At 38.4% G+C, this 24100-nt stretch overlaps 1 protein-coding gene across 9 annotated transcripts in view; it reads right to left on the reverse strand.

Moving 5' to 3' along the window:
- The window catches only part of ATP8A1 (ATPase phospholipid transporting 8A1), a 266665-nt gene that overhangs the window by 22330 nt on the left and 220235 nt on the right, over positions 1-24100 (reverse strand). For all 9 annotated transcript variants that reach the window (XR_012434807.1, XR_012434806.1, XR_012434805.1 and 6 more), the window contains 4 exons: positions 21204-21282; positions 15810-15871; positions 13831-13887; positions 12819-12926 (listed from right to left, as the gene is read on the reverse strand). Coding sequence is in view for 6 of the 9 variants with exons in the window: in XM_065544954.1 (XP_065401026.1) it covers positions 12819-12926; positions 13831-13887; positions 15810-15871; positions 21204-21282 (306 nt within the window). In the remaining 3 variants the exon portion in view is untranslated. The remainder of the gene's footprint in view (positions 1-12818; positions 12927-13830; positions 13888-15809; positions 15872-21203; positions 21283-24100) is intronic.

A 24100-nucleotide genomic window follows, 5' to 3' on the forward strand; every position in this document is an offset into this window, starting at 1 on the left:
TCCCGCTTATAAGTGAGAACATGTGGTATTTAATTTTCTGTTCCTACATTAGTTTGTTAGGAATAATAGTGCTTTTACTAGTCACTCCCTCCCTCATTCAGCTTCCACCACTCTGCAGTCCTCAGGCTCTCAGCATTTGTCTATTTTCATCTGGAATTTTCTTCCAGATAGCCACAGGTCCTGGTCACAACACTTCAGGTACAGTGAGGCCTTGTGTGACCACCCCATTGAAAACAGCACCCCACCCCATCCTCTCCCCTGCACTCAAGTCCTCCAGAGTATTTAACACAGCTCAGCCTGCTGTATAATAGACTTATGTTTGTATGTTTTTCTTCTCTAGATTATAACCTCCCAAAGGCAGAGATTTTTTTCATGGATGTATTCCCAGAAACTAGAATAGTGCTTTGACATACATTGGTTGCAATATGTTATTGATTTAATACATTACTAAGTTATTGAAAAATTTTTATTATAAAATTTAAAGAGGAAAAAACTTTAATTTTCACTGATATGAGAAGCACTCAAAATAGTATAATAATGCCTCTATTTTCAGACTCTAATCTCTTTCTCTGCATTTAGAATTATTTTTCTAGGCTAGATTACAATCAAGAGGAGAAGGTGTATTTTTTTTTTTGTTCCCCCAAATGGCTCACAAATTGGGAAGAACTGACAATTTAATGATCCTTCTATTCAGAGCATGGTATGTTTATTTATTCAACTTTTAAAATATTTCTCTCATTTTTGTCAAATTTCTAGTTTTCTTTCTACTAACCATTCACATAACTGGCTAAGGTTTCTTCTTGTTGTTGCTGTGAATGGAACCTTTCATTTTTCTTTGTGTAAGAAGGCTATTTTATCTTTAAAGATTTAGGCCATTTCCAAGGGAGTTAACGAGTTAGAGAAAACTCCAAAAGTGGCATATCCATTATGTATTTCTGAGGAGTTTGTCAAATCCAAGAAGTCCATGGTTCTTTCTGGCTCCGACTCCTCTGAAACATTCTGGTAGTATAACTCTTCAGAGATGATTTGTACCATGATCCCCAAAACATATACACCTCCCACGTTTCTCTTTTTAAAACCTATCTGCCATGGTCTGAGGTCATTTAATTTCTCTTGTCTCCTCCTAGATCTCAGTTAACCCTTTTGGTCTTCTTAGGAAGCATCTTCTTCGTGAAGTCATCATCAATAAAAATCTTCAATGCTTAGCTTCGAGTTTGCAAGTATTGTTTCTTTTCATACAAGTTTTCTTGATCTTTCCTCCCACATTGTGGCTCTTTCCTCCTTGCTCTACCACAATGCTTTGTCTCTGCTCTATTAGCTAGGTATCTTTTCGGAAAAGGTGCATTCTGTGTTGCTGTATTCCCATTTCAGCCCCATCTCATCCAATCTCAGTCACCCATAATAGACTCTTTTCTCCTCCAGTTCCTTTTCTCAGCCACCCAATCTCAGTGGACTGGAAGATCTTATTCATGAAACCTGAGACCCCAGACTTACTCTAGAATACCCCAAAAGCTGGAGAAATCCACAACTTTAACATCTATATTTTTACAGCAAAGACACTCTAGAGTATCTTGAAAGCTAAAATCCACAATATCAATATCTATATTTTTATCGCAAGGTAGAAATATATCAGTAGAATGCTAGAGTCCTCTGCTGGCAATGCTACCACTGATGTATGGGAACTTCACATAGACTCATCAAAATCAACTCTGCTTTCAGACACTGAAAAGTGTCGTTAGAATTTGAACTTGCAAACACTTCTGAAAGTGTCTTTGTGTTCCAGGCTGGTGAAATACCACGGTGGGACACTGCAGAGGTCATAAAGTTGTTGGAGTCTTTCTCAGAGGCCCGAGCCTTCCAGTCTGAATTCATTATGGTAGTTGGGTGTGGGGTTGAACTGGGTGGTACACAAGTATCCCCGGGTCAGTAGTAAGTGGTGAGTTTGCTACCCTGTACTTTAACCAGAGACAAATTCTAGGCTCATATGAACCTTGGCATGGGGTGAAGTGCCACTGAATCCTTCAGTAGCTGCACATCTTGGGTAGTCTGGCTCAACACTTCCCTCTGAGAAAGCCTAAAGACAAAGGAGTGCAAATGCCAAATTCTCTGTTCTGGGCCTTATCATTAAGAACTAACTTTACTATCTTTCATTTTAGTTGAAAACAACTCTTGCAAATTTCAATTATATGATATATATTCACGTCAAAATATAATTATCCTCATGACTTCCTAATTTATCAATAGCATTTATCACTTCCTCTGACTCTGACTCAAATCTTTATTCTATGGCTTCTGGTACTCTCTGGAATACAGTATATTCTGTAATGACAAGCTGTCTGCCATGACTTACAGTAATGATGTTAATGACATTCAGGTAACTTTTTGTGACCTGGCTTTGCTCAACTTTCTGGTTCTAGCTCCAACCATTTTCTGCCTTGGTAACACCAAACTTGCTCCTTGCTTGGGCTGTTCTCTACCTGGAAAACTCTTTTCACACCCACCTTCCTGGACAGCCTGGGGAACAGTAGTACCAAGACACTTTTCCAAACAACAGCTTGGGGGTCCAGCGCTCTCTTCTCTGTTAGTCCCTGTGCATTGTGATCATAACAGCTAGCATGTTACATCCTAATTGTCTGTGGGACTACTCCATGACAAACTAACTCCTCAGAATGGCCTCTTTTTGAAACTTTTGATCCACTGAACCCAGTATAGGCCCTGACAGATAGGCACTCCATAAATCTCAGTTTAATTGAACTGAATTGGGCTCTTACATGGGATGATTACTTTCTCCATGAAACTAGACAGGGCAGAACACCCAGAAAATAACTAAAGGGTGTTTCAGATAAACCCCAATATGTTTACAATTATTCTCAGCAGCTTTGGATTACTCAGAGACAAAGAAAATTCTTGGCTTGGGTTATCCCAAACAAACAAACAAACAAACCCAGATCTTAGAAAATATGCAAATTAGATACCAGCTCACAGCATTTATGTGCTTCTTTCCCTTGGACATTTCTCTGGGGTGATGAGGAGCTGAAAAAGGGGTGATCATCTCATGGGGCTCAGAACCAGTATTCAATCTAGCCATAGGATACAAGAAACAACCTTTGCATCTCTGTTCTCTGGCAAGAGAGTAATCATAAAAAAAAAAAAAGATGAAAAAGGGTGTTTAGAGGGAAAGAAGGAGGAAGAGCTAGTTGGGACCTGGAACAATTAGAAGTTAATTTTTGCAAAAAAAAAAAAAAAAAGGTTTGACTATATATCAATTCACACTGAGAACTAAACATGCAAAAGAAAACAGTCTTTCTGAAAAGGCATCAAGAGCACTAGAAAATATGCAGTTCTGAGACTATTTTCTAGGAATATAGTTCCCAGAATAGTGAAGATAATTAAAAACATAATTTGTTTTATTTTAATCTTCATTATTGTCCTATTTAAAAACTTAAAAGTAACAGAAAAATGAGGACAGTATTAGTAAAAAATTTTTTTTCATTATGAGAAACAAAATTTAAAAATGCTATGATGTTATTAAGTAAGTTGTATGAGACGGTATGTTATCTCAATGTTTAATATGTTTACTTGTTACATGATTCTTACAGGTTTTTATAATTTTGTGACGGGTCTGCATTTTAGCTTTTTAAAAAAATGTTTGAAAAGCCCTCTCATAAAGCATCAGTTGTTTGATTACAAGTCAGTCAGTCTGTAAAACAAAATAACCTGCATTTCAAGACTGTAGAAAACGATTTTTAAAAACCTCAAAACTTCAAAAAGCACCTAGCTAAAGAAAAACAGCTGTTACATGGCTTACATAGAAAAACTGACTTCCATGGCTGAGACTTTTAGTTGCCCTTCATTCTATATCATCTTTAGATGCAATTACTTTTGTCCTTGGCTGGTCACCTTTTCCTCCAGCTCAAAGGTTACATCCCTCTGACTCTCTTGTTACAGCTGCTTTGGCTATATGATTAGCTTTTGGACAATGAGATCTAAGTAGAAATGTATTGGTAATGTCTAAGAAGGAGCCTCAAATAGAAAGGGCAAATCCTTCTTCCCTCTCTTGCTAGCTGGAAGGTTGGTAAAATGGCCAGAGCTCAGGCAGCCATTCTAGACTATGAGGAAGTACACTAAGGTTGGCAGTGCAGTAAGTTAAAGGGAACCTAGTCTCTGATGACTGTGCAGATTCCATACCAGTCCTGGACTGTCTGTCTCCCCCATGACTTCTATTACATGGAAGAGAAATACGTTTCTATCTTGTTTAATCCACAGTTACTTTTTTAAACATTGAAAAATATGCCATAAGTAACTTGCTTTGGATGATGCATGCTAGGAAGCTTAAGTGATAACTTTGAACAAAGCAGCTTAATGCCACTCATTGATGATCCCTTTACCTTACCATAGGATGGAATGCAAGAATTATGTCCAGTTGGCCAGGCGCGGTGGCTCACACCTGTAATCCTGGCACTTTGGGAGGCTGAGGCGGGTGGATCACCTGAGGTCAGGAGTTTGAGACCAGCCTGGCCAATATGGCAAAAACCCATCTCTACTAAAAATACAAAAATTAGCCGGGTGTGGTGGCAGGTGCCTGTAATCCCAGCTACTCGGGAGGCTGAGGCAGGAGAATCACTGGAACCCAGGAAGCAGAGGTTTCAGTGAGCCAAGATCATGCCCACTGCACTCCAGCCTGGGGGACAAGTGCGAGAACAAAGAAAAAAAAAAAAAAAGAACTATGTCCAGTTATGAGCTTTATTGAAACACTTTCTTTCATGAGTATTTCTGGCCTGTCATTCAAACAAAAGCTGTGGTGGTTGCCAGACCAGAATGCTGGGCCTGGAGGGCAGAGAGGCAGTCTGCCTTCTGCCCATCGCGCTGACCCCACCTCATAGTGCTCTCTCCAGCTCTCTCTGCTGCAGTCATGGGCCTTGTCTTTGAATGGAAAATCCCGTTGCTGCCTTGGAGAATGGGCACCTGCTGTTCCTTAAGTGTGAAATGCTCTTCTTCATATGACAGGTATTCCTGCATCATGTGAGTTTCAGCTTAACTGTCCCAACTTCAGAAAGACCTTCCTGGAACACCCATTATAATCCTGTCCCTTATCATATCTGCTCTGTGTTCCTCCCATCACTTATCACTTTGTCAAATTATCTGTACTTATTCTTCATTTAGTCATTTGTTAACTGGTTTAGTGCCTGTTTCTCCTTCCCATTCCCTGGCCCCCTCAATTAGGCAATGGGGATCCTGCCCAATTAACCTGGTATCGAGGAACATTGCCTGGCACCAATTAAGTCCTCAACACATATTTGTAGAATGAATGAATGTGACAATGAATGGCCTCTAGGGCTGAATAGTTAAAGCTGTACCATACCAGGAGCAGGCTTCGTTCAGCTTTCACACCTTGCTCATCACTGTAGCATACGGGTACACCACGGCCTCTCTCTCGCTTATGACATCAATGCCCCACCATTAAACAAAGGGATCCTTAAGGACAAGGCCAATTCCATTCATCTTTGCATCCTCCAGTGCCTAACACAGGCCCTGGCACACAGGAGACGCTCAATCTACACTTGCTGTATATTGCAGGCAAAGGTACTGTGGTTACAAAACACAATGCCTGTTCTCGTACTGGCTCTAAGGAGAGCTCTCACTGTAAAGTGTATGCAGATGTCCAGATATCCTGATTCATGATTACATTCGTCATACCCCTGTCTCCCTTTTCCTCTCAGCATTTCCATATATACTTCTCTTTACAAAATGGGCTTGGAAGTGGCTCCTGGCCAGCTGCCTGTAGAACTGTGAAGGTCTGCCTCTTTCGTTTACTGTTGGGGGCATGAGGACCGTGACCAATGGCAGGTTTTACTGGATGGACTCACAGTCATTGGCTCATTGAAGAACATCTGACAGAATTTTGTACAGTTGTTCCCTCCAGACTACTTGGTTAAACACGGTAATCTCGGATGAAACTCCATCATATCATAACACTGCCCCACCTCATCTACAAGGCTTGGTCTTAAGACCAATAAATTACCGCATGCTATGGAGGTAATTAAAAGCTGATAGATGAATAAAGACTATTTTAACCAGGAAATTCCTCATAGGAAAAGTAATTTATTATGTTGGATAAAACAGGCAACAGCACAATTTAGGAAAATCATATCACTAATGTAGTTTATTAATACCTTTCCTACAGGGGTGACACCAAAGGGTTCAACAAAGATTTTTATTGTTTTTCAGAAAGCCTTTACAAACCTCAATCAAGAGATCTGAAATTCTGTAAAACACATGCTCGTTCCTTAACTTCAATTTCCTTCAGTAGTTTTATAGATCCCTTAGGCCAGGGAGAGCAGAAACAGATGGTGCTTGGGAGGACTTTACAGTGCCTGTCTGCAACGCCACAATAAATTTAAAAGTTTTGCTGATACTAAGCTTCTGTTATTAATCCTGATATGAAATGATCCTTGCTGTAGCTTGTTTTTTATTTTTTAATCTGGTTTATTAATCATTGGCTAAACTATTTTCTCCTAGAAATTCAAAAAATACCCAGTAACATCATTGAGACCAGTCGGAAAAGCAGGCCAGCATATGTTTATATAACATAGCACTTTTCCCCAGGGCCTACCTTGCCCCATAAATTGTTGTACTGGTGTGAAAAAATACAAGTCAGGTCTGAAAAAAAGTTCTCCTCTTAAATCACAACCATATTTGTGAGAGGAGAGGAAGACAGCGACATATTTAAAGTCACAGCCAAGTTCGTCACACTAGTTTCTTTTTCCTTTCCTAAATGATTTCTTATTGTTGCATTTTCCAATGTCTACCTTACCCCCACGGCCCCTAACCCCCAATATCATAATTCCTTTTGAACAGTTAAATATTTCAATAATTTATGGTTGTGGGACACTTGTTAATCATTATCATTTGAATCATTATCATGGGTAGAGATGTAGAATTACTGTAGTGGAAACAAAGTGCAAAACTCTAGGAAGGAATGTTTTCCAAATGGGAACACCCTGCCCACCAACTGAGAACAACCAGCTCTTGGCTGGGTCTACAGTAACTGAAGTCTGCACTAAACTCTGAGATATTTGAGGAATAGCTTTCCGGTCACTTCAGGCATGCAGAATGAGCGGAAGCAAAAGGGGAAAAGCTATTTGATGCTCTGAAAAGAACCCCTGGGCAGAGACAAAGGCAGCTAAGGACAGCTGAAGATGGAAATATTATATGCACTTGACGACTGGTCAGTTCATCAACAAGATGGAACTAAGTACTTCGATGGGTGGCACTGATGCTAGAAGGGCATTAAATTATAGTTGATAAGTCTGGAAGAAAAGCCACAGGGAAGGGGAAAGAAAAGATGAGAGAAGAAATGGAAAAGGAACAGACAGGAGTGGGCATGGTGCATCAGGGGACAGAATCAGGCTGGGTTCACACTGTAGTTCAGACACTCTGGAGCTGTTTGACCTTCAGAGAGTGATTTAGCCACTTGGCATCTGTGAAATGTCTAAAAGAATTTACCTCACAGTGTGGCTGTGAACATTAAATGAGTGACCACATGAAAAGTGCCTCTGACAGTGACTGGCCCTTCATCAATGGGGCCCTATTATAGCTGAGTGGCAACCATTCATTTTCTGATGATGTAGGATGACTGAGTTTTCTATTTAATAGTTAAAAAAATTTTTTTAACAAAATGGATATTATTTATGCTAATATTGCTGTTAAGAACAGGCAAAAGGCTAGGACATGAAGTGAGATGGAATTTCTCTAAATAGGGTTGAGGGAGTCAGGTGGGTGTTGAGAAGGGGAAATTATAACTCTGGGTACTTTTTTAAAAAGACAGGAGCACTTTCATATCTGGCTTGCTTATAGAAATTGTTCAGGACCCTGGGAAAAGTGGGGAAATGGCAGATGGATTGAATGCAAGGAGGATGGCTACAAGACAAAAAGAGTTATCACCTGAGAGTAAGGAACAGCAATAAGCCCCAAAAAGAAAGTACTGAATTCCTCAGAATGTTAGCAGAAACCAATGGGATTGAAAAGAATGGCCTGGATTAAATTCTCTGGGTCACCGGCTATTTCTTTGCTTACTACACAGATTTGGAACATGAGTTTAGCGAAAACAAGGAGTATCTGGCATTAAATATAGTGCCTGGAGAACTTAGTAGGTACACAATAAATGTTGGTTCCCTTCTCTCCCCAACTTAGGGAGCAAGGATTTTCTTTCAACACGTAGAGAGAAATGGCTCTGCCTTTGCTGCAAAGATGACCCAAGAATGTAAGTTGGAAATGACTATAAAGTCCTGATTTATGTGTGAATCTGCATGAAGCTGAATACAGAAGCATGAGACCTCTACCTGTAAGTTGCTGAATTTGTATAATTTGCACCCTGAGATCCTGTTAACTAGAGCAAAATATCTGTGCCCTTTTAAAATAGTTCTTTGAAGTGGACGCAGTAAAGAGAGGCATACAAGAGAATCTCTTAGGAGTTGGAAGACAAGCTCAGAGGCATAGAATGTAGTGCTGCTTAAGTATCACAGTGGCTGAGAGCTCATCTGCCTGGCCTGGGAAGGATTAATTAAATGAGACCAGCATCCTGTTCTGTTGCTGAAAATCTTCATGTGTTGGAAATCACAAGATGTTGGAGAGATGTACTTATGTGAGCTGAAAGCTGCTTCTCTATAACCTCTATTTCACGGTTTCTCATTTGTTTGTCTAAAACACGGAAGCAAGCAAAAAATGTTATTTGCCAATCACTTAACACTCATTTATGGGGCACTAGGGGCCCCACACCATTAGGTCTGAGTGAATGAGGAAAGAAATGAAGACACAGTGGTTGCTCGAGAAGGAGTTGAAGCATTCTGAAACGGTTACTGTGGCACCGATGTGGAAGAAGGACTAAGGAAGAACAAGACTGCTGCAACGTCTATAGAGAGGAAAAGGCAGAGAGAAGAAACATGCAGGAGGTAGTGCTGCCAGGAAAACAGAATACAGAGATTTCCTTTCCTTTACAAATCCCTGAAATACCTGCGAGGACTGAGGGTCCCTTCAGACTTCTAATTTCCAGATCAAATACCACGCATTCCTCTTAGCAACTATTATCAGAGAAGGAGCACAGGGCAACGTTTAAGGTAGCAGACCTGGGGATCAGACATCGAAGTTGAAACCTCATCTCTGCCACTATGAGTCAGATAGTGATGTCAGTTAAGGTTCCTAACTTCTCTGTGCCTCAATTTCCATATCTGTAAAGTGGTGATTATGGCAACCCATTTGGTGTGAGGATCATGTGAGTTACCGACAAGCACTCTCTCCTTATGTTCATGGCAAACACAACGGAGTCTGCCCTGAATTCTCCTCTGTCTCCTCACATCCAACCTGTCCATCAATCCTATTGGCTCTCCCCTCAAACTGTATTCAGAATCCAACCACTTCTTACCGCTGTTGCCCTCCTGCCCCACACACCATGATCTCTCTCCTGCTTTATTGGAATAGCCTCCTAAGTGGCTTGCAATACAACAGTCAGAGTCCTACTGCAAAAATATAAATCAGGTCATGACACTTCCCTCTCAAGCTCCTCCAGGGTTTTTTTTTTTTTTTTTTTTTTAAATCTGACCATGAGTAAGTGCCACAAGGCTCTATGGGAAACACAACTGAAAATAAGGCTCTTGGTTCCCCTTGCCTGCTGCACTTTTCTCTAGACACTTAAATATGTACATATTTCATTACTTGTTGTATTTACGGTCTGCCCCCTTGCACTAGAAAAGTGAGCTATGGGAGGGCATGGGTTTCTGTCTGTTTCATTCAGGACTGAATCCACAGTTCCTAGAATAGCGTCAAACACACAGAAGAATCTCAATAGCTGTTGGATTGGTTGATTGAAAAAAAAATACATATATATATATATATATAGTCCTTACAGAACTACCTGGGATAAAGTAAGCGTTCAATATTCATGAGGTATTATTGGTGTTATTCTTCCCAGATCTTGGTTGCCTTTTTATAGAGCTCCTCTATTCAGTCAATGCTCCTTTAGAACCACACAGTATCTCACTCTCCAAAATACCTCCTGAACCACCACAGGGCTGTTTCTCTGTCTGCTCCACCTCTACAAGGTACCATCCTGGAGACCTTTATTAAGCTTTTGGGCAACCAAAACACACTTACATACATAATTAGTTAATTATTTAGTGTGGAATGAATTGCTGCCAAATCAACACAGGAAAGGACTGGGATCCTGGGGATATGGTCTTTGGATTAGATACTTATGACCCTGTTAGTGGTGGTGACAGAAATTACCTACACCTTGCATCAGGAATCCTGCAGAATGGCCTCAAGTTCTGGGGGCTGCTCTGGGCCGTGTTTCATTACGTGGGTATCATAAAACATGTCAAGGCAGCAGATGCTAACATTTAACTTATGCTGGCATTACTTACAATAATATATTACTATATGCAATAGATAATATATGTAATGTACAATATATTACAATAATATATTGCTATGAAAGTTAACAGTTGAATAAGCTTTAAGACAGTTGGCCAATTATGTATATACCTACAGATATAAATATTGGTACATACATGAATTTTTCACATTTATATATATGTATATATACATGTATATATTTGGCTATATTCTTGATTGAGATAAGAATTTTAAGATTAGAAAAATATAGACCTAAAAGTAGTCATTCTCGTTGAAATTAACTGAGTTGTCATCTAACATAACTAGTGACTCTACATCTATAATAAAAACTTTAAAAATTGAATACAGCTATGACATTTTTTGGGACTTATTAGCCTAATGCTCAAGAAACAGTAAATGGAGATGATTTACCTGGATAATCTGAGTGGCATTCTCACTATATCCTTATATTGGCATTACTGTGAGGGTCATTTATACACACACACATCCCCCCACATCCCACCACACCCACATCCATACCCACACCAAAATGCTTTGGGAGCGCTAAAGTGCTACATAAATTTAAAGTATTCTTTTTTTGCTTGAATAAAGAAAACAGACTTACATTTTGGACATGCTAGTCAAGCCTACCCTACAGCTGAATTAATCCATTTTCATATTTTCAGTGGAGCACCAGCTATTTAAACACTATATTCAGAGTAGCAGTAGTAATAAAACAACAAGAAAAGAACCTCTGTTAGCACTTCCCTCTGTATATGAAGTGAACAGAAATGTGATGGAGTACTGACATTCATTTCACTTTGAATTAAACACAGCATCACCATGAGTCTCAAGAGACGATATTAAGTTTTGGGTTTGGGTAATTCTGGGAATTCTACAGGCAAGGGTAGAATTATATTTGGTTGGCAAAAAGCCAGTTAAACTTCACACTTGTCCTAGAAGTAGGTGGTCAAAACCTCAGTTCTTGTCATCAAACCTATTGGCCATACTTGCTTAAACCATCTGGGTCTCAAATCTTTTGTGTTATTCATTTTGAAAATAAAATAAACATTAAGAAATGAGATAAAGAAAGGCAAAGACTTAAGTCTAATGAAAAAGATATCAAGTTAAAATCGACCTAAGGGAAAAGCAGGTCCAATAAGACAGAGCACATCAAATAAAAACAAAGAATAGAATTAAATTTTCCAAATGTCATCATCAGATACACACACAGGCACATACTTTTTTTCCTTCAGTTATACTGCTTTATTTCAGGAAAAGGACTTGGAAACCAAGGTAAAGAGGAGACCCGCTCACAGCTTTCTCCCTGTTCTGCTTAGAATACATGCTATAAAATTTCTAGTTTTCACAATATATGTTTCAAAAGAAGCCTTCACTTTTTGTCAAAGGAAGTACATACTCCTTGATACGTCTGGTTTTGCTGTAAGAGTATATAATGCCTCTCTCTAATAAATTCAACCACAAAATTTTAAAAATGTGTCTGCATTCTGCTAATTTATAAAAAGCAGGATGCTGTCAGATAAAATTTCATGAAAATGATCTATAAACCAGACTGTCAAAAGTGAAGGTACTCAGGCAGTACTTAGAGGCAACAAATACATGAAAACCACTGGAAAGGGTTCCTGTGACTGCGGTAAAACAATGTACTGTCATGGAGCTCACATTACCTTGATTTGCAAGTTACTGTGAGGTCACAGGAAATCCCAAAATGTTTTCCACATTTTCTTTTATACATTTTATGTCAAATTTCCTGCAATTGAAATCATAAACCCTCCTACTGCTGGAATCTCTTCAGAAGGAAAGGAGATCTTTTGACACTCCCCCATGAACACCTAATAACTCAATTCCTACCCGTGTAACAAGAAACTGAAAGACAGAATTGAAAATGGACTATGATAAGGCTGAAATGTCAGATGCCCTAATTCTTTCAAAATGAAAACCAAACTGATGTCATTAGGACAACTCAAAAAGTGCATTTAATCTAGTGACAGCAGACTTTTCTCTAGAATAAGAGATAACAGAAGAAATGATAGACTGTCCCAAGACAGAAACTCACCATTTCCCCAAATCTTTAATCAAAATGTATTTGTGGCTTTATGGTGTAATTTTAAAATGGCATCTTCTATATGGATATCCTTAATAAGATTCAAGCTCCCGACAACCATATTTTATTGTCCTGGCTATGTTTATGAAAGGATAAGTCAGATTTAAGTAAAATGCTCAAGTTTAAAATATTCTCTCAAGATTAATCACTCAAAACTGTGGAGTTTAAAAACAGCTTTTAAATGGTCAAATACTATTTTAATAGAAATCAACAAGATGGAAAATTATGCTAAATGATTAAGGTTCGCTAAAAAAATACCAGTTTTTAAGGTTTTGTTGGATCGTGAGTTATCAGCGCACATTACCTCTCCTGACATATCAGGGGCCATTGGAATGGCAGGCCACAGAGATGAGTAGATTCCAAAAAACACCACCCAGAGTGCGATGCTCCCCCATATCGCTATGTGGCTGAACTGTAGAGCAAGGAAATCGGAGTCAAAAAAGTTTTATGTAGACTGAGTACACAAATACTAATGAAACTCTCTCAAATTTCCTTATTAACTTTATTATATCCATAAAAATATTATCTATAGGAGTTTCTACCTAATTGTGTGTGTTTTTAAATTGGATCTTTAAGTGCTAATCTCTTCTACAACAGTTGCAATGTTTGTGGTACTGGAATTTAGAACTGCTCCTCCTCTAGCTTTTTTGGTAGTTTTCTCCTCTTACTCTTACCTTTTTCATCCCTGAACACTTGGAAGCCTGCCTTACTCTTGGTCTGCGTGCTCTCACCAAAAGATGTCAGATCCTTGTGAGAATATTATTATGTATGCTGATGACTGCTAAATCCAAATGCCTTGTGGCATTCTTTCCCAGGGACATGAAACTTTAATTTCTTTTGTTTCCAGGGCCTCTACTGGATGGGGGTATACTGCAAAACTAACGTTATCTAAAATGGAACAAGACTGGGTATTTATCAATGTCTGAGGACAAATCTGTCATTAATATTTTCAGTCTTCAGAATCACTTTCCAATGGGTTTTCTGCAGAATACCAGTCCAGTGACACCTCTAAGAAAAGATTTGTAGTCTATAAGTTTAAAGTATCACAACTTCCTGGGATACTCATAATATATGACAATACTTTAAAGGCTCTGAGAAGTCTTGTGGTAACGCACTTGTTTAAGTTTAACTCAGTATTTCCCAACTAAAACCTCCAGTTCTCCTTTCCCGACCCCTGACACCCCACAATTGAAAACCTGTGGACTAGGACATATCAACCTGGGACATATCAAGTTAGAGCGAAGACCACCACCAAGACTGGAGATAATGCACAAGTAAATGTGACATTTCTTGGTTGTGGTTAGATATTTTCTTACCCATGTCCAATATGATGTCTCCAATCCAGCTTTCAAACACACAGTTATCACCACAAACTAAAACAGAAGAGGAAAATATTATTTTATCTCATAAACAAGAAAGTTCATCAAATGACTGAAAGATTTATAAAGAACAGATATCTCTGAATCTAACTATGGGACTAGGAGACTGCTGCTTGCTTTGTACATCCAACCAGCAAAGAGACAGGTGAATTAGCTGGGCAGCCGATGGGACTATGATAGGTCAGAGGTGCCCAGGGCAGCACTGCACTTCTGGCTTCCTTGCCTCTCCCTCACCTGCGCAGCCTGACCCTCCATCCACGAGCTCCTCTGTATGTGTTTCCTGCTTTTTGTACAATTCATGAACAGCAATAGCACATGCCTGGGTTAATTTGAGTTTTCAAGCTTACTTTACCTTTATTTTCAATCCCCTTTCATACTAAAAGTCTAACTTTCTGAATTTTAAAGACAAATTTTAATGAATAAAATAACCATACATTTAGAAATCTAAATGCTTACTCTGGAACTTTACTTAAAACCTTGCTGAGTAGGATATGCGACATTTCTCAATGATATACGCACCCATCGCTGGGGCTTATGCTAGCCATTCTGAAAAAGGAAACTGGGGTTGGATTAATTGCTCTGTGTTTTCCACAGTATAACATAATTATGAAGTGTACTTGCCGTGGAGTCTGACTATCTGTGCCCAAGACGTTATCACTTGGCTATTGTGGTTAATGAACAAAGCAAGTTACTTCACCTCTCTGTGTCTCAACTCCTGTACCTGTAAACTGGGACTGATAAAGCTTACCAATCTTACAGAGATTTTTTTTTCTTTTTTTGAGAGTAAAACTCTAAAATACTCAGAACAGTGATTAGCATGGAATATTATTTATTTATAATAATACAATCTTAAATATTCCTAGTAGTCGAGGAAACTCTAGGCACCTTTGACAGCTGTGGTGATGGAAGTGATGTTTGCTAGCACTTGATCAATAACTGCTTCAAGTGCCCAGTTCTACTTGAGGGCATATTAAGGGTTTGCACACAGCATGTGATAAGACACTTCCCAGGAGGGTTGTAAAGTCAGGTTACAGTAAGAACAGTTGAGCTTTCTCAGCAGGATAGCTAATGGCAATTTAGGTTATTTGTTAAAATAAAACTTACTAAATGCAAAAACTAATTTATCCAAAAATTTTAAAAGAAGAGATATAGGCCAGCTGTGGTGGCTCATGCCTGTAATCCCAGCACTTTGGGAGGCTGTGGTGGGTGGATCACCACCAGCCTGGCCAACATGGTGAAACCTTGTCTCTACTAAAAATACAAAAATTAGCTGGGCGTGATGGCACGCGCCTGTAATCCCAGCTACTCAGGAGGCTGAGGCAGGAGAATCATGTGAACCTGGGAGGCAGAGGCTGCAGTGAGCCGAGGTCGTGCCACAGCACTCCAGCCTGGACAACAAGAGCAAAACGCCCTCTCAAAAAAAAAAAAAAAAAAAAAAGGGATATAGTTTGAAATAAATTTAAGAAAACTACTCTCCTGAGACCTGGATACTGTAAAGTGTCCCCAGGAGATATCCATGACATACACTCTGATTTATTTCTATCCACTGCTCTGCTTTCGCATTCTTGTTGTATGAGAAGGAGCCACCAGCCCCTGCAAATGTATTTTTGCTTGTCTTTTACTACTTCGGTGGGTTGATGCCAAGAGAAAGGAGAGCCCCCAGATTTGTCAAAACCTCAATCCTTCTGCTACTTAACGGTATTGATTTCCTATCATTCAGTTATTTTATTTTATTATTTGATAAAAATGAAATAAGATCCTGTTACAAGCCCTGGGTCTTATTTAATTTTTAAAGGGAACTATAAACAACCCTTAAATCCAGAAACACACGTATTACTTTTAAATTTAAAAATGAAATCAGCACAGATGAAAGGATTTGATTTTATATGCAAACGAGACCAACATCCTGCACTCACAGTGTACACAAAGTTTCCCAGCAGCAGATAATCTGAGGTTTTCCCATTTCCAAATGCAGTACCTGTATGAAAAGGAGAGAGGCCTATTAGAAAGGAAAATGAGATTCTTTCAGAATCTTTTCAAAGATAAATGTATTCAGAAAGTTTGAACGAAGGAAGGGAAATCAAGGGACACACAATGGAGCCAGAAATGAGGTTAATAAAAAACAAACAAACAAAAAACCCAAACACTCTAAGAAAGAGTGTTAACAAAGCTGCTGTAAAGATAGGCCACAAAAGCCAACATTAAAGATGGAAACCTGACTTGTTAACGAATTTTCAGAGTCCACAAGATTAAAAAAAAAAATCAAATTGTTCAAACAAAGCAGGAAAGGGCATTCTGGATTTTAATAAAGAACTCTGCTACCAATATGGATGAGAGTCATAGGGAATCTTCTTGCTATCTCTCAATACAGTTGCTGGCATTGGGCCACAAGGGATTCAGAAAAGCAACTCACAGAGGGCCAAGGAACACCAGTGTGGTTTCAGGCATGTGGCTCTTTGAGAGTCTGGCTGAGTATAGGGGCATATTTTAAAGTATTTTGTTATTCTAGTAATGACTAACAAACGTGGCTTTATTTCTATTTATTTATTTTTTTTAGACAGTCTTACTCTGTCACCCAGGTTGGAGTGCAGTGGTGTGATCTCAGCCCCCTGCAACCTCTGCTCCCAGGTTCAAGTAATTATTGTGCCTCAGCCTCTGGAATAGCTGGGATTATAGGTGTGCACCCCCATGCCCAGCTAATTTTTGTATTTTTAGTAGAGATGGCATTTCACCATGTTGACCAGGCTGGTCTTGAACTCCTGGCCTCAAGTGGTTTCCTGGCTTTGGCCTCCCAAAGTGCTGGGATTACAAGAGTGAGCCTCTGTACCTGGCTGCCTTCAAATGTGGCTTTAGATGAAGGAAGTGGTGGCTGATGCACAAAAATTTCTAGCACTGATAAAATCAAGTGAAAATAAGAAAGAGCTGAATAATTAAATCATTGATACCACTGAAAAATTTAAAATCCATGATATGTGTAATACAATGATGTATGCACATAGTCAACGTTTATTCAGAGTCAAATATATAAGGGCAAAATATATTAGAATAAAGTATGGGATGAAACACAGAGAGTGGTACTAGCGAGCTTTGGAGACACTGAAGCATAGTTCTATTACTATTAACAGTTGTGTCATTTTGGGTTATTTACAATCAATCCCTATGGAACTCAGTTTAGCTAAAAAGAGTGAAGCTACTTACCCTGAAGGCGTTTTGAAGTGACAATGAAGTTCTGTATGTAAAGCACCAAGCAGTATCAGGCGCAAGGCATGTTTAGCATTTGAATAATTTGGGTAAATCACTCATTCTCATACTTCCTGGTCTATGGATCCCTTTACACTAAAAAATTATTGAGGGTCTCAAAAAGTTTTTATGTGGTTTATGTCTATCAATATTTACCAAATTAGAAATTGAAACAGAAAATTTAAAATTATGTATTCATTGATCATAAAAATAAAACCTAATACATGGTAATATAAATGACAGGTTTTCTGAAAAGTAACTATTTTCCAAAGCAAACAAATAATTGAGAAAACTGGTATTGTTTGGGTTTTCACAATCTCTTATTTCTGGCTCTACAGAAAGCAGCTGGATTCTCATGTTGTTTTGGGTGAAATATAAAAGGGAAATCCAGCTGCACAGTGATATGGAGTTATAAAGGGGAAGAGTATTTTAGTAATCTTTTCCAACAATTGTGGATAGATAGTCTTTGATACTACATCAAAACTCAACAAGTAGCCTCCCTCCCTCCCTCTTTCTTTTCTTTTCTTTTTTTTGAGATGGAGTCTCACCCTATCATCCAGGCTGGAGTACAGTGATGTGACCTCAACTCACTGTAACCTCTGCCTCACAGGTTCAAGCAATTCTCCTGCCTCAGCCTCCCAAGCAGCTGGGGTTATAGGCGCACATCACCATGCCCAGCTAATTTTTGTATTTTTAGTAGAGACAGGGTTTCACCATATTGGCCAGGCTGGTCTCGAACTCCTGACCTCAAGTGATCCACCCGCCTCGGACTCCCAAAGTGCTGGGATTAGAGGCGTGAGCTACTGTGCCTGGCCAACAAGTAGTTTCTCAAAGTGGGAGAGGCAGTTTCTTAAAGGATGGTTACCAGTGTGGAATTTGAAACTATATCAATCTGAAACTATATCAATGAACTTTCTGTATTTTATTGCATTAAAATCCATCAGTCTACTTTGTACTTTACTTTTTTTTTTTTGAGACAGTCTTGCTCTGTCGCCCAGGCTGGAGTGCAGTGGCACGATCTCGGCTCACCGCAACCTCTACCTCCTGGGTTCAAGCGATTTTCCTGCCTCAGCCTCCTCAGTAGCTGGGACTACAGGCGTGCACTACCACACTTGGCTAATTTTTATATTCTTAGTAGAGATGGAGTTTCGCCATGTTGGCCAGGCTGGTCTTGAACTCCTGATCTCATGTGATCCACCCGCCTTGGGCTTCCAGAGTGCTGGGATTACAGGCGTGAGCCACTGTGCCCAGCCTACTTTGCACTTTGAATGGATCTTTTACCCATGCATGATTCTGCAGCCTCTGGTTCAATCCAGAAGGCACCATTCCTTGAGACAATCACTGCACTTTGGTATGCAGAAGTGCTTTATATGTATGCTAATACTTCCTATTTTGTCAAATACAGAATATTATTAAGATGGTTCAAGTTTTAAAAAAAGCATTAGTTTTATGGTGTCTTCATGCGCATTCTTAAATGAAACCTATACATGACCGTGAAGAACAGCACAGTGGTACCACTGTTTGTGGATGACAAAAGGTCTTGGATATTCCCAGGGTCTACAGACTACTCTTTCGGAACTGCTGAGGCAAAGGAATAAATGAATATGTAGCTATATATTACATAGCATGTGTGAAGTTCTTCAGTATCCCCATCCTTTCAGAAACCAAAAAACAAAAGTATCCTCCCTCCCTAAAAACACTCCTTATTTAAAAATGAAAACAAGACAAAACAACAACTACAAACCCCTCAACATAAAAACCATAAAGTAGTTTATGCTAAACGTTGATTCACCCCTTAAAAAGAGAAAGCAAGTGTTCCCTGGGCTTGGCTAGTTTTGGTCTCTATAAGCAGCACTCCTGTGAACTGCCTTGACTGAAGCTGGATAGCTGTGTGGCTTTCCAGAGAAACGTAATGATGGATCTAGGAACTGCTTCTCTCGAAGATGAAGTCACTTGGGAATTCCTTTCAAATCCTGTCATTGCTAAGGTGTTTCGGATGCTATCTGGTTTAAGTGATTTTTGATATTCAATTTCTTTTTTTCTAATTTAGAAGGTTGCAATAGCAGTTTCATAGATGGGCATGCCTTGTCTTTCAAACCTATATTGATTTTGCGTTTTGAAAATAAATTTTACTTGGAGAGCTTGTCTGAGGTCAGGATGTCTGACCTCCATATCCTGTTGCTCCAAAAGGCGGAAACAATCTGAAGGTCCATCAAATGATGAATAGATTAAAAAATGTGGTATATCTATACCATGGAATATTATTCAGCCATAAAAAGGAAGTACTGATTCCAGTTGCAACATGGAGGAACCATGGTCCCATAATGATTCCATTTATATAAAATGTCTAGAATAGGTAAATCCACAGAGACAAAATAAACATATATATAAGTAGTTGCCAGGGTCTGGTAGGGAAGGTGTGGAGAAACAGGGAGTGATTGCCAATGGATATGGGGTTTCTCTACTGGATGATATGAATGTCTGGCATTAGATAGTGGTGACATCTGCATAATTCTGTGAATATACTAAAAAACCACTGAATTGTACACTTTAAAGGAGATAACTTTTATGGTATGTGAATTATATAAGCCAAACAAACAAGCAAGCAAACTAACTCACTGTAATTTTCCTGGCCTCCTGGGTCAATATTCTACACTTTAATTAAATATTCTTACCATGCTCATTCCATGGCCTAGACATTGAAAAGTATTTACTGTTGTAATTTACTGAGCAATCAATAAAGGATATTAAAATCTTAGCTAGAATATGAAACCACTGGCTTCTTTGCAATACTCACCTTGCTTATGCCACATGCTCTTGGTAATTCATTCACAATTTGCTGAGTGCCTACTACAAGCTACGCACTGTTCTAAGCACTGTGAATGCAATGAAACTACTAATTACTTGCCCTTCTGAAATTTCAATTCTAAAAGAGGAGAAAGACCATATAAAAGAAACAAACATATCAAAACTTGATTGACAAGTACCATGAAGACATACAGACTGACAAGGGAATAGAGCCTAGGAGCAGTGGGGGCAGGCGGTGGTTGCTGTTTTGGACAGGATGATCTGGGAAGGCTTCTTGAGCATAGACCTGACGCATGGGCGGGGAGAGAGTCAATTTGAGTATCTGTTAAGAATGGGGAACAATTTGGAGGTGAAGGATTTTGTTCTAAGTATGCTAAATCTTTATGGACTTCTGAGGAGGGAGGCACCTGGCCCGATTCATATTTTGCAGGGATCACTCTGGCTACCTATGGAGAGATCAACAGTGGGCAGCAGCAGGCAGCACTCTCTTCTCTTGGCAACCGTTAACTGATAGAAAGTAGGTATGGCCTGTACTTATAAAGGACTGACAATTCCTTGGGTGTACTGTGTGTTGTGTTTTTGATTCCCGTAGTATTGAAGCAGGCACACTGAATGGTTGGTGTCTTCCCCAGGATCTCAACGCAAAGTCGGCTCCAAGACAGAGCAGCACCAGCTTAAGAATCACAGGGATCTCTTTTCTAAAGTAGCTATTTAATCACTTTTATGTGTATAGGAAATGCACCATGATCCTCTCTCTCCAAACTGAAAGAATAAAATCACTCCCCTCAAAATGAGCAGAGGAAAAGCTAATACTCCAAGATGAACATAAAAACACATTAAAAACCTCATCCAAAACACTGGCTCAAGTATACTTGAAAATACCAGCATGTCTGATTAGTTTCAGTATAAAGGGCTTGATACAAGCCTCATAGGTATAATAAATAGGCTACATAAAATATTAGCACTTATTGTCTTCAAACTATACATCAACAGAGGGGAAAAAAAGTCCTAAAATTTAACTCTCTGCAACTTTGGAAAACATGAGAAGTAAAGAAGAAAGGCTTTGCATATATTAAATCACTTTGCTCCCAAAGGAATAATAAAAATCTTCAAAGTGTGTACAATTTTTGGATGCATGCATTTTAGGTTAAGAGAAATATCATACAATGAAACTGCTATACTTTTTAACATACATTGACAATGAGTTATTTTTCTAAAAAAGTAAAAAGTCATCTCTTTGCATTCATATCCCTTCTACTTACCATACTGAAGGGCTTTTAGTGGAAACCAAAACAGAATAACTGAGTGGAAGAGGCCATTTAAACAATGAACCCAGAAAACCTGAGGGAAAACAAAAATCCATGAGAACCATTTGCGATAAACTAGCTCTGTGAACTCTGACCTTTCTTTTTATCTATGAGCTAGATTCACAAAATGTGTTTCTGTCGGGCCACCACTGTGAATTAATAGAACTGACAGACACTTTCTGCCTCTTAGACTTTCATGGGTCATTTATTTATTTTTATGTTTCTCAAAATTCAGCTTCACTTGAATTTTTTTCTGCTTCTCAAAAAACAAATTTAAATTTCTGCCTGAAAAAGCAAATAAAATTTAAAATAAAAAAATGCAGATTCTGAAATTCCTTAAGTGCAACTATTTTCATAATTCCAGAAGAACAGACTTTTAAAAGATTATAATTTGGGGAAATCCCTTTCTTTTTCTTTTCCCCGTGTCCAACTATAAACTTTCCAATGCTAAAGATGTAATGCTTTCTCTTATCAAGAGATATAAAGATACTCTATTCTATACTCTGCAGGGTATCAAGATATATACTTGTTATAGCCAGTATAACATTTAAATTATATAATCATACAAATAAAGCACTGTGACTATGACTTTACTAAAGGCTTTCACAATTTAACACCTGTTAATACCAAGTTTTGTATAATTATAACATCATATAATAGTTACCACTTTTTATATCTATTGTATTTTAAGAACAAGAGAGCAAGCATCACTGGTACTTTCTTTGTAACATGGATGTGAAAGATTAAGTTATAGAAAAACTGTTTAGAATTCTTATGGCCCCTCTGAACAGTTGTAGTTTTGTCATTTAAAAGTGCTTCTTGCAAACAAAACTTATGCTAAATAAAATTGGCATGTATTAATAGTTTTAAGCTGTTCAAACAACAGAAATTAAGTTGCCTGCCTCCCAAAATTTTCCACTGTGAGCTCAATCTCTTTTGTTAGTTCTCCCAGCCACACTGGATTGTATGATCCAATTTACGCTCCAATACATTACACATTTGAACTTGTGTTACTCATTAACCTTTGTCTCTTCTCCTCACTATGTCATTACTGCAAGTTTTTATTTGACAGAAAGCACAGGTGGGTGCAAGAAAAATTAGTTCTACTTTTCCATTTTCCTGACTGATACTTATTGTCACATGCTAATCCTTTAACCCCTGTCACGACCTCAGAACCTCCGACCCTTTTTACCATAACAAACGTAAGCATCATCATTCAGGGCAACAATGCTCCCGCACTTGGAACCCCCAGCAACTGCTGTGTATACAACTATGCATTTTGTAGCCATTTGTCCCTGAATTTTCAAACACTTATATTAGATTGAATCAAAGACTTTTCACTGAAATCACTAGAAAAATCCATAAACTCTATAAAACAGAGTTGGCAACTCATGTATATAAACTATACTCAAATGGGTATAGAAATTGTATAACCGTTTTGGGTTGATCTGATGACTTGTCTGAATGCTTGGGCTCAATAGATAATGAAAAACTTTTTTCAACAATAAAAGATACAAGGAATGATGCCCGCACATTAAAACAATATACTACCCACTAAACGCTTTTCCTGGCCACCAAAATGTGTCCAACTTGCCATGTACAGAAGAATGTGCCTTTGCAGGAATGATTTTGGGTAGTTCTATGAGGATCAATTTATGTTTTTAAGCAAGAATGGCACGGCCAAGTTTGTGGTTGGAGGCTAACTTCAGAGACAGTACTATGGAGCCCACGCTTTGGTAGACTAGGCCTGTGGCTGAGGTTGGTTGGTGAGAATTATTGTTAATAAACTAGTAGGCCTGGAACTTCCCCAGCTCTCAGATCACTTTTTCAGGGGAACCAGAGGCCACAGTCTGATTGTGGCTTGCCATCATTTGCAAATGCCCACCACAGGTAATGAAAAACATTACAGCAATGTGATGAAATTTAATACAAACTGGGCATCACAAATAAATTTAAAAATCCAAAAGTTAAACATTTAAAAATGAAAGCAGAGATACTGCATATTATAAATAGTATTAGTTTTAAGAGAGCCCACTAAAAATACTTTTTGGAACCAATGGCATAAGTTAAATAAACCTTCAGTCTGTCTGTTCTGAGCTAGCCAAATTCATTTACTTAAAACAGTGCCACCAAGTTGTATGCGTGTGTACAGCTGGATACATAGGCACAGTGTGTTCATGAAGATCACATCTCAGAAGAAGAATAACGTCTTGTCCATAAACCTAGCACTATCATTTATGCTGTGAGGTTAAAGGCACCAAAACACCTGTTTCACTTATTCTCCTGGCATATAGAAAATGCCATTGAAAAGCTTTATGAATTCCTAAATATTTAAAATATCCTACATTAACTGTACTAAATTCAAGACATTGAGTTAAGATTATATCTAATTATCAGTAACATGCTAATAAACATGCACGATATTAAACAGAAACAATTCTGTGAAGGTGTATTTTATTTGTTGCTTTCATAACACCAATAAAATATACAAATGTTAGTTACAAAATGACACCTACTTTGATTGTTGTAATATTAAATTTTTTCCTCCTCATTCACATTAAACAAGAAATTGTTACCAATGGAAACACTTTAGAATATATAATTGCAGGAAAGTAAACCATACAGAAAATGATTTTTTGTGTGTGTGTGTGTCTAGGATAAATGCTATTGGATCACACCCAGAATGTGATTTTAGATAAACTGTTGGATATTTTATCTTGTATTTTTAATTTTATGGCTTGGAAATACTGAGTACTATTTCCCAGAGACTGTAATTTTAATGCCTGACACAATTGATCTAAAATTCTAATGAGGACAAAGATATTTCACAAAATGGAAAATTAGTTAAGGAA

The sequence above is a fragment of the Macaca fascicularis genome, chromosome 5 (assembly GCF_037993035.2).
Source record: "Macaca fascicularis isolate 582-1 chromosome 5, T2T-MFA8v1.1".
Taxonomy (NCBI): domain Eukaryota; kingdom Metazoa; phylum Chordata; class Mammalia; order Primates; family Cercopithecidae; genus Macaca; species Macaca fascicularis.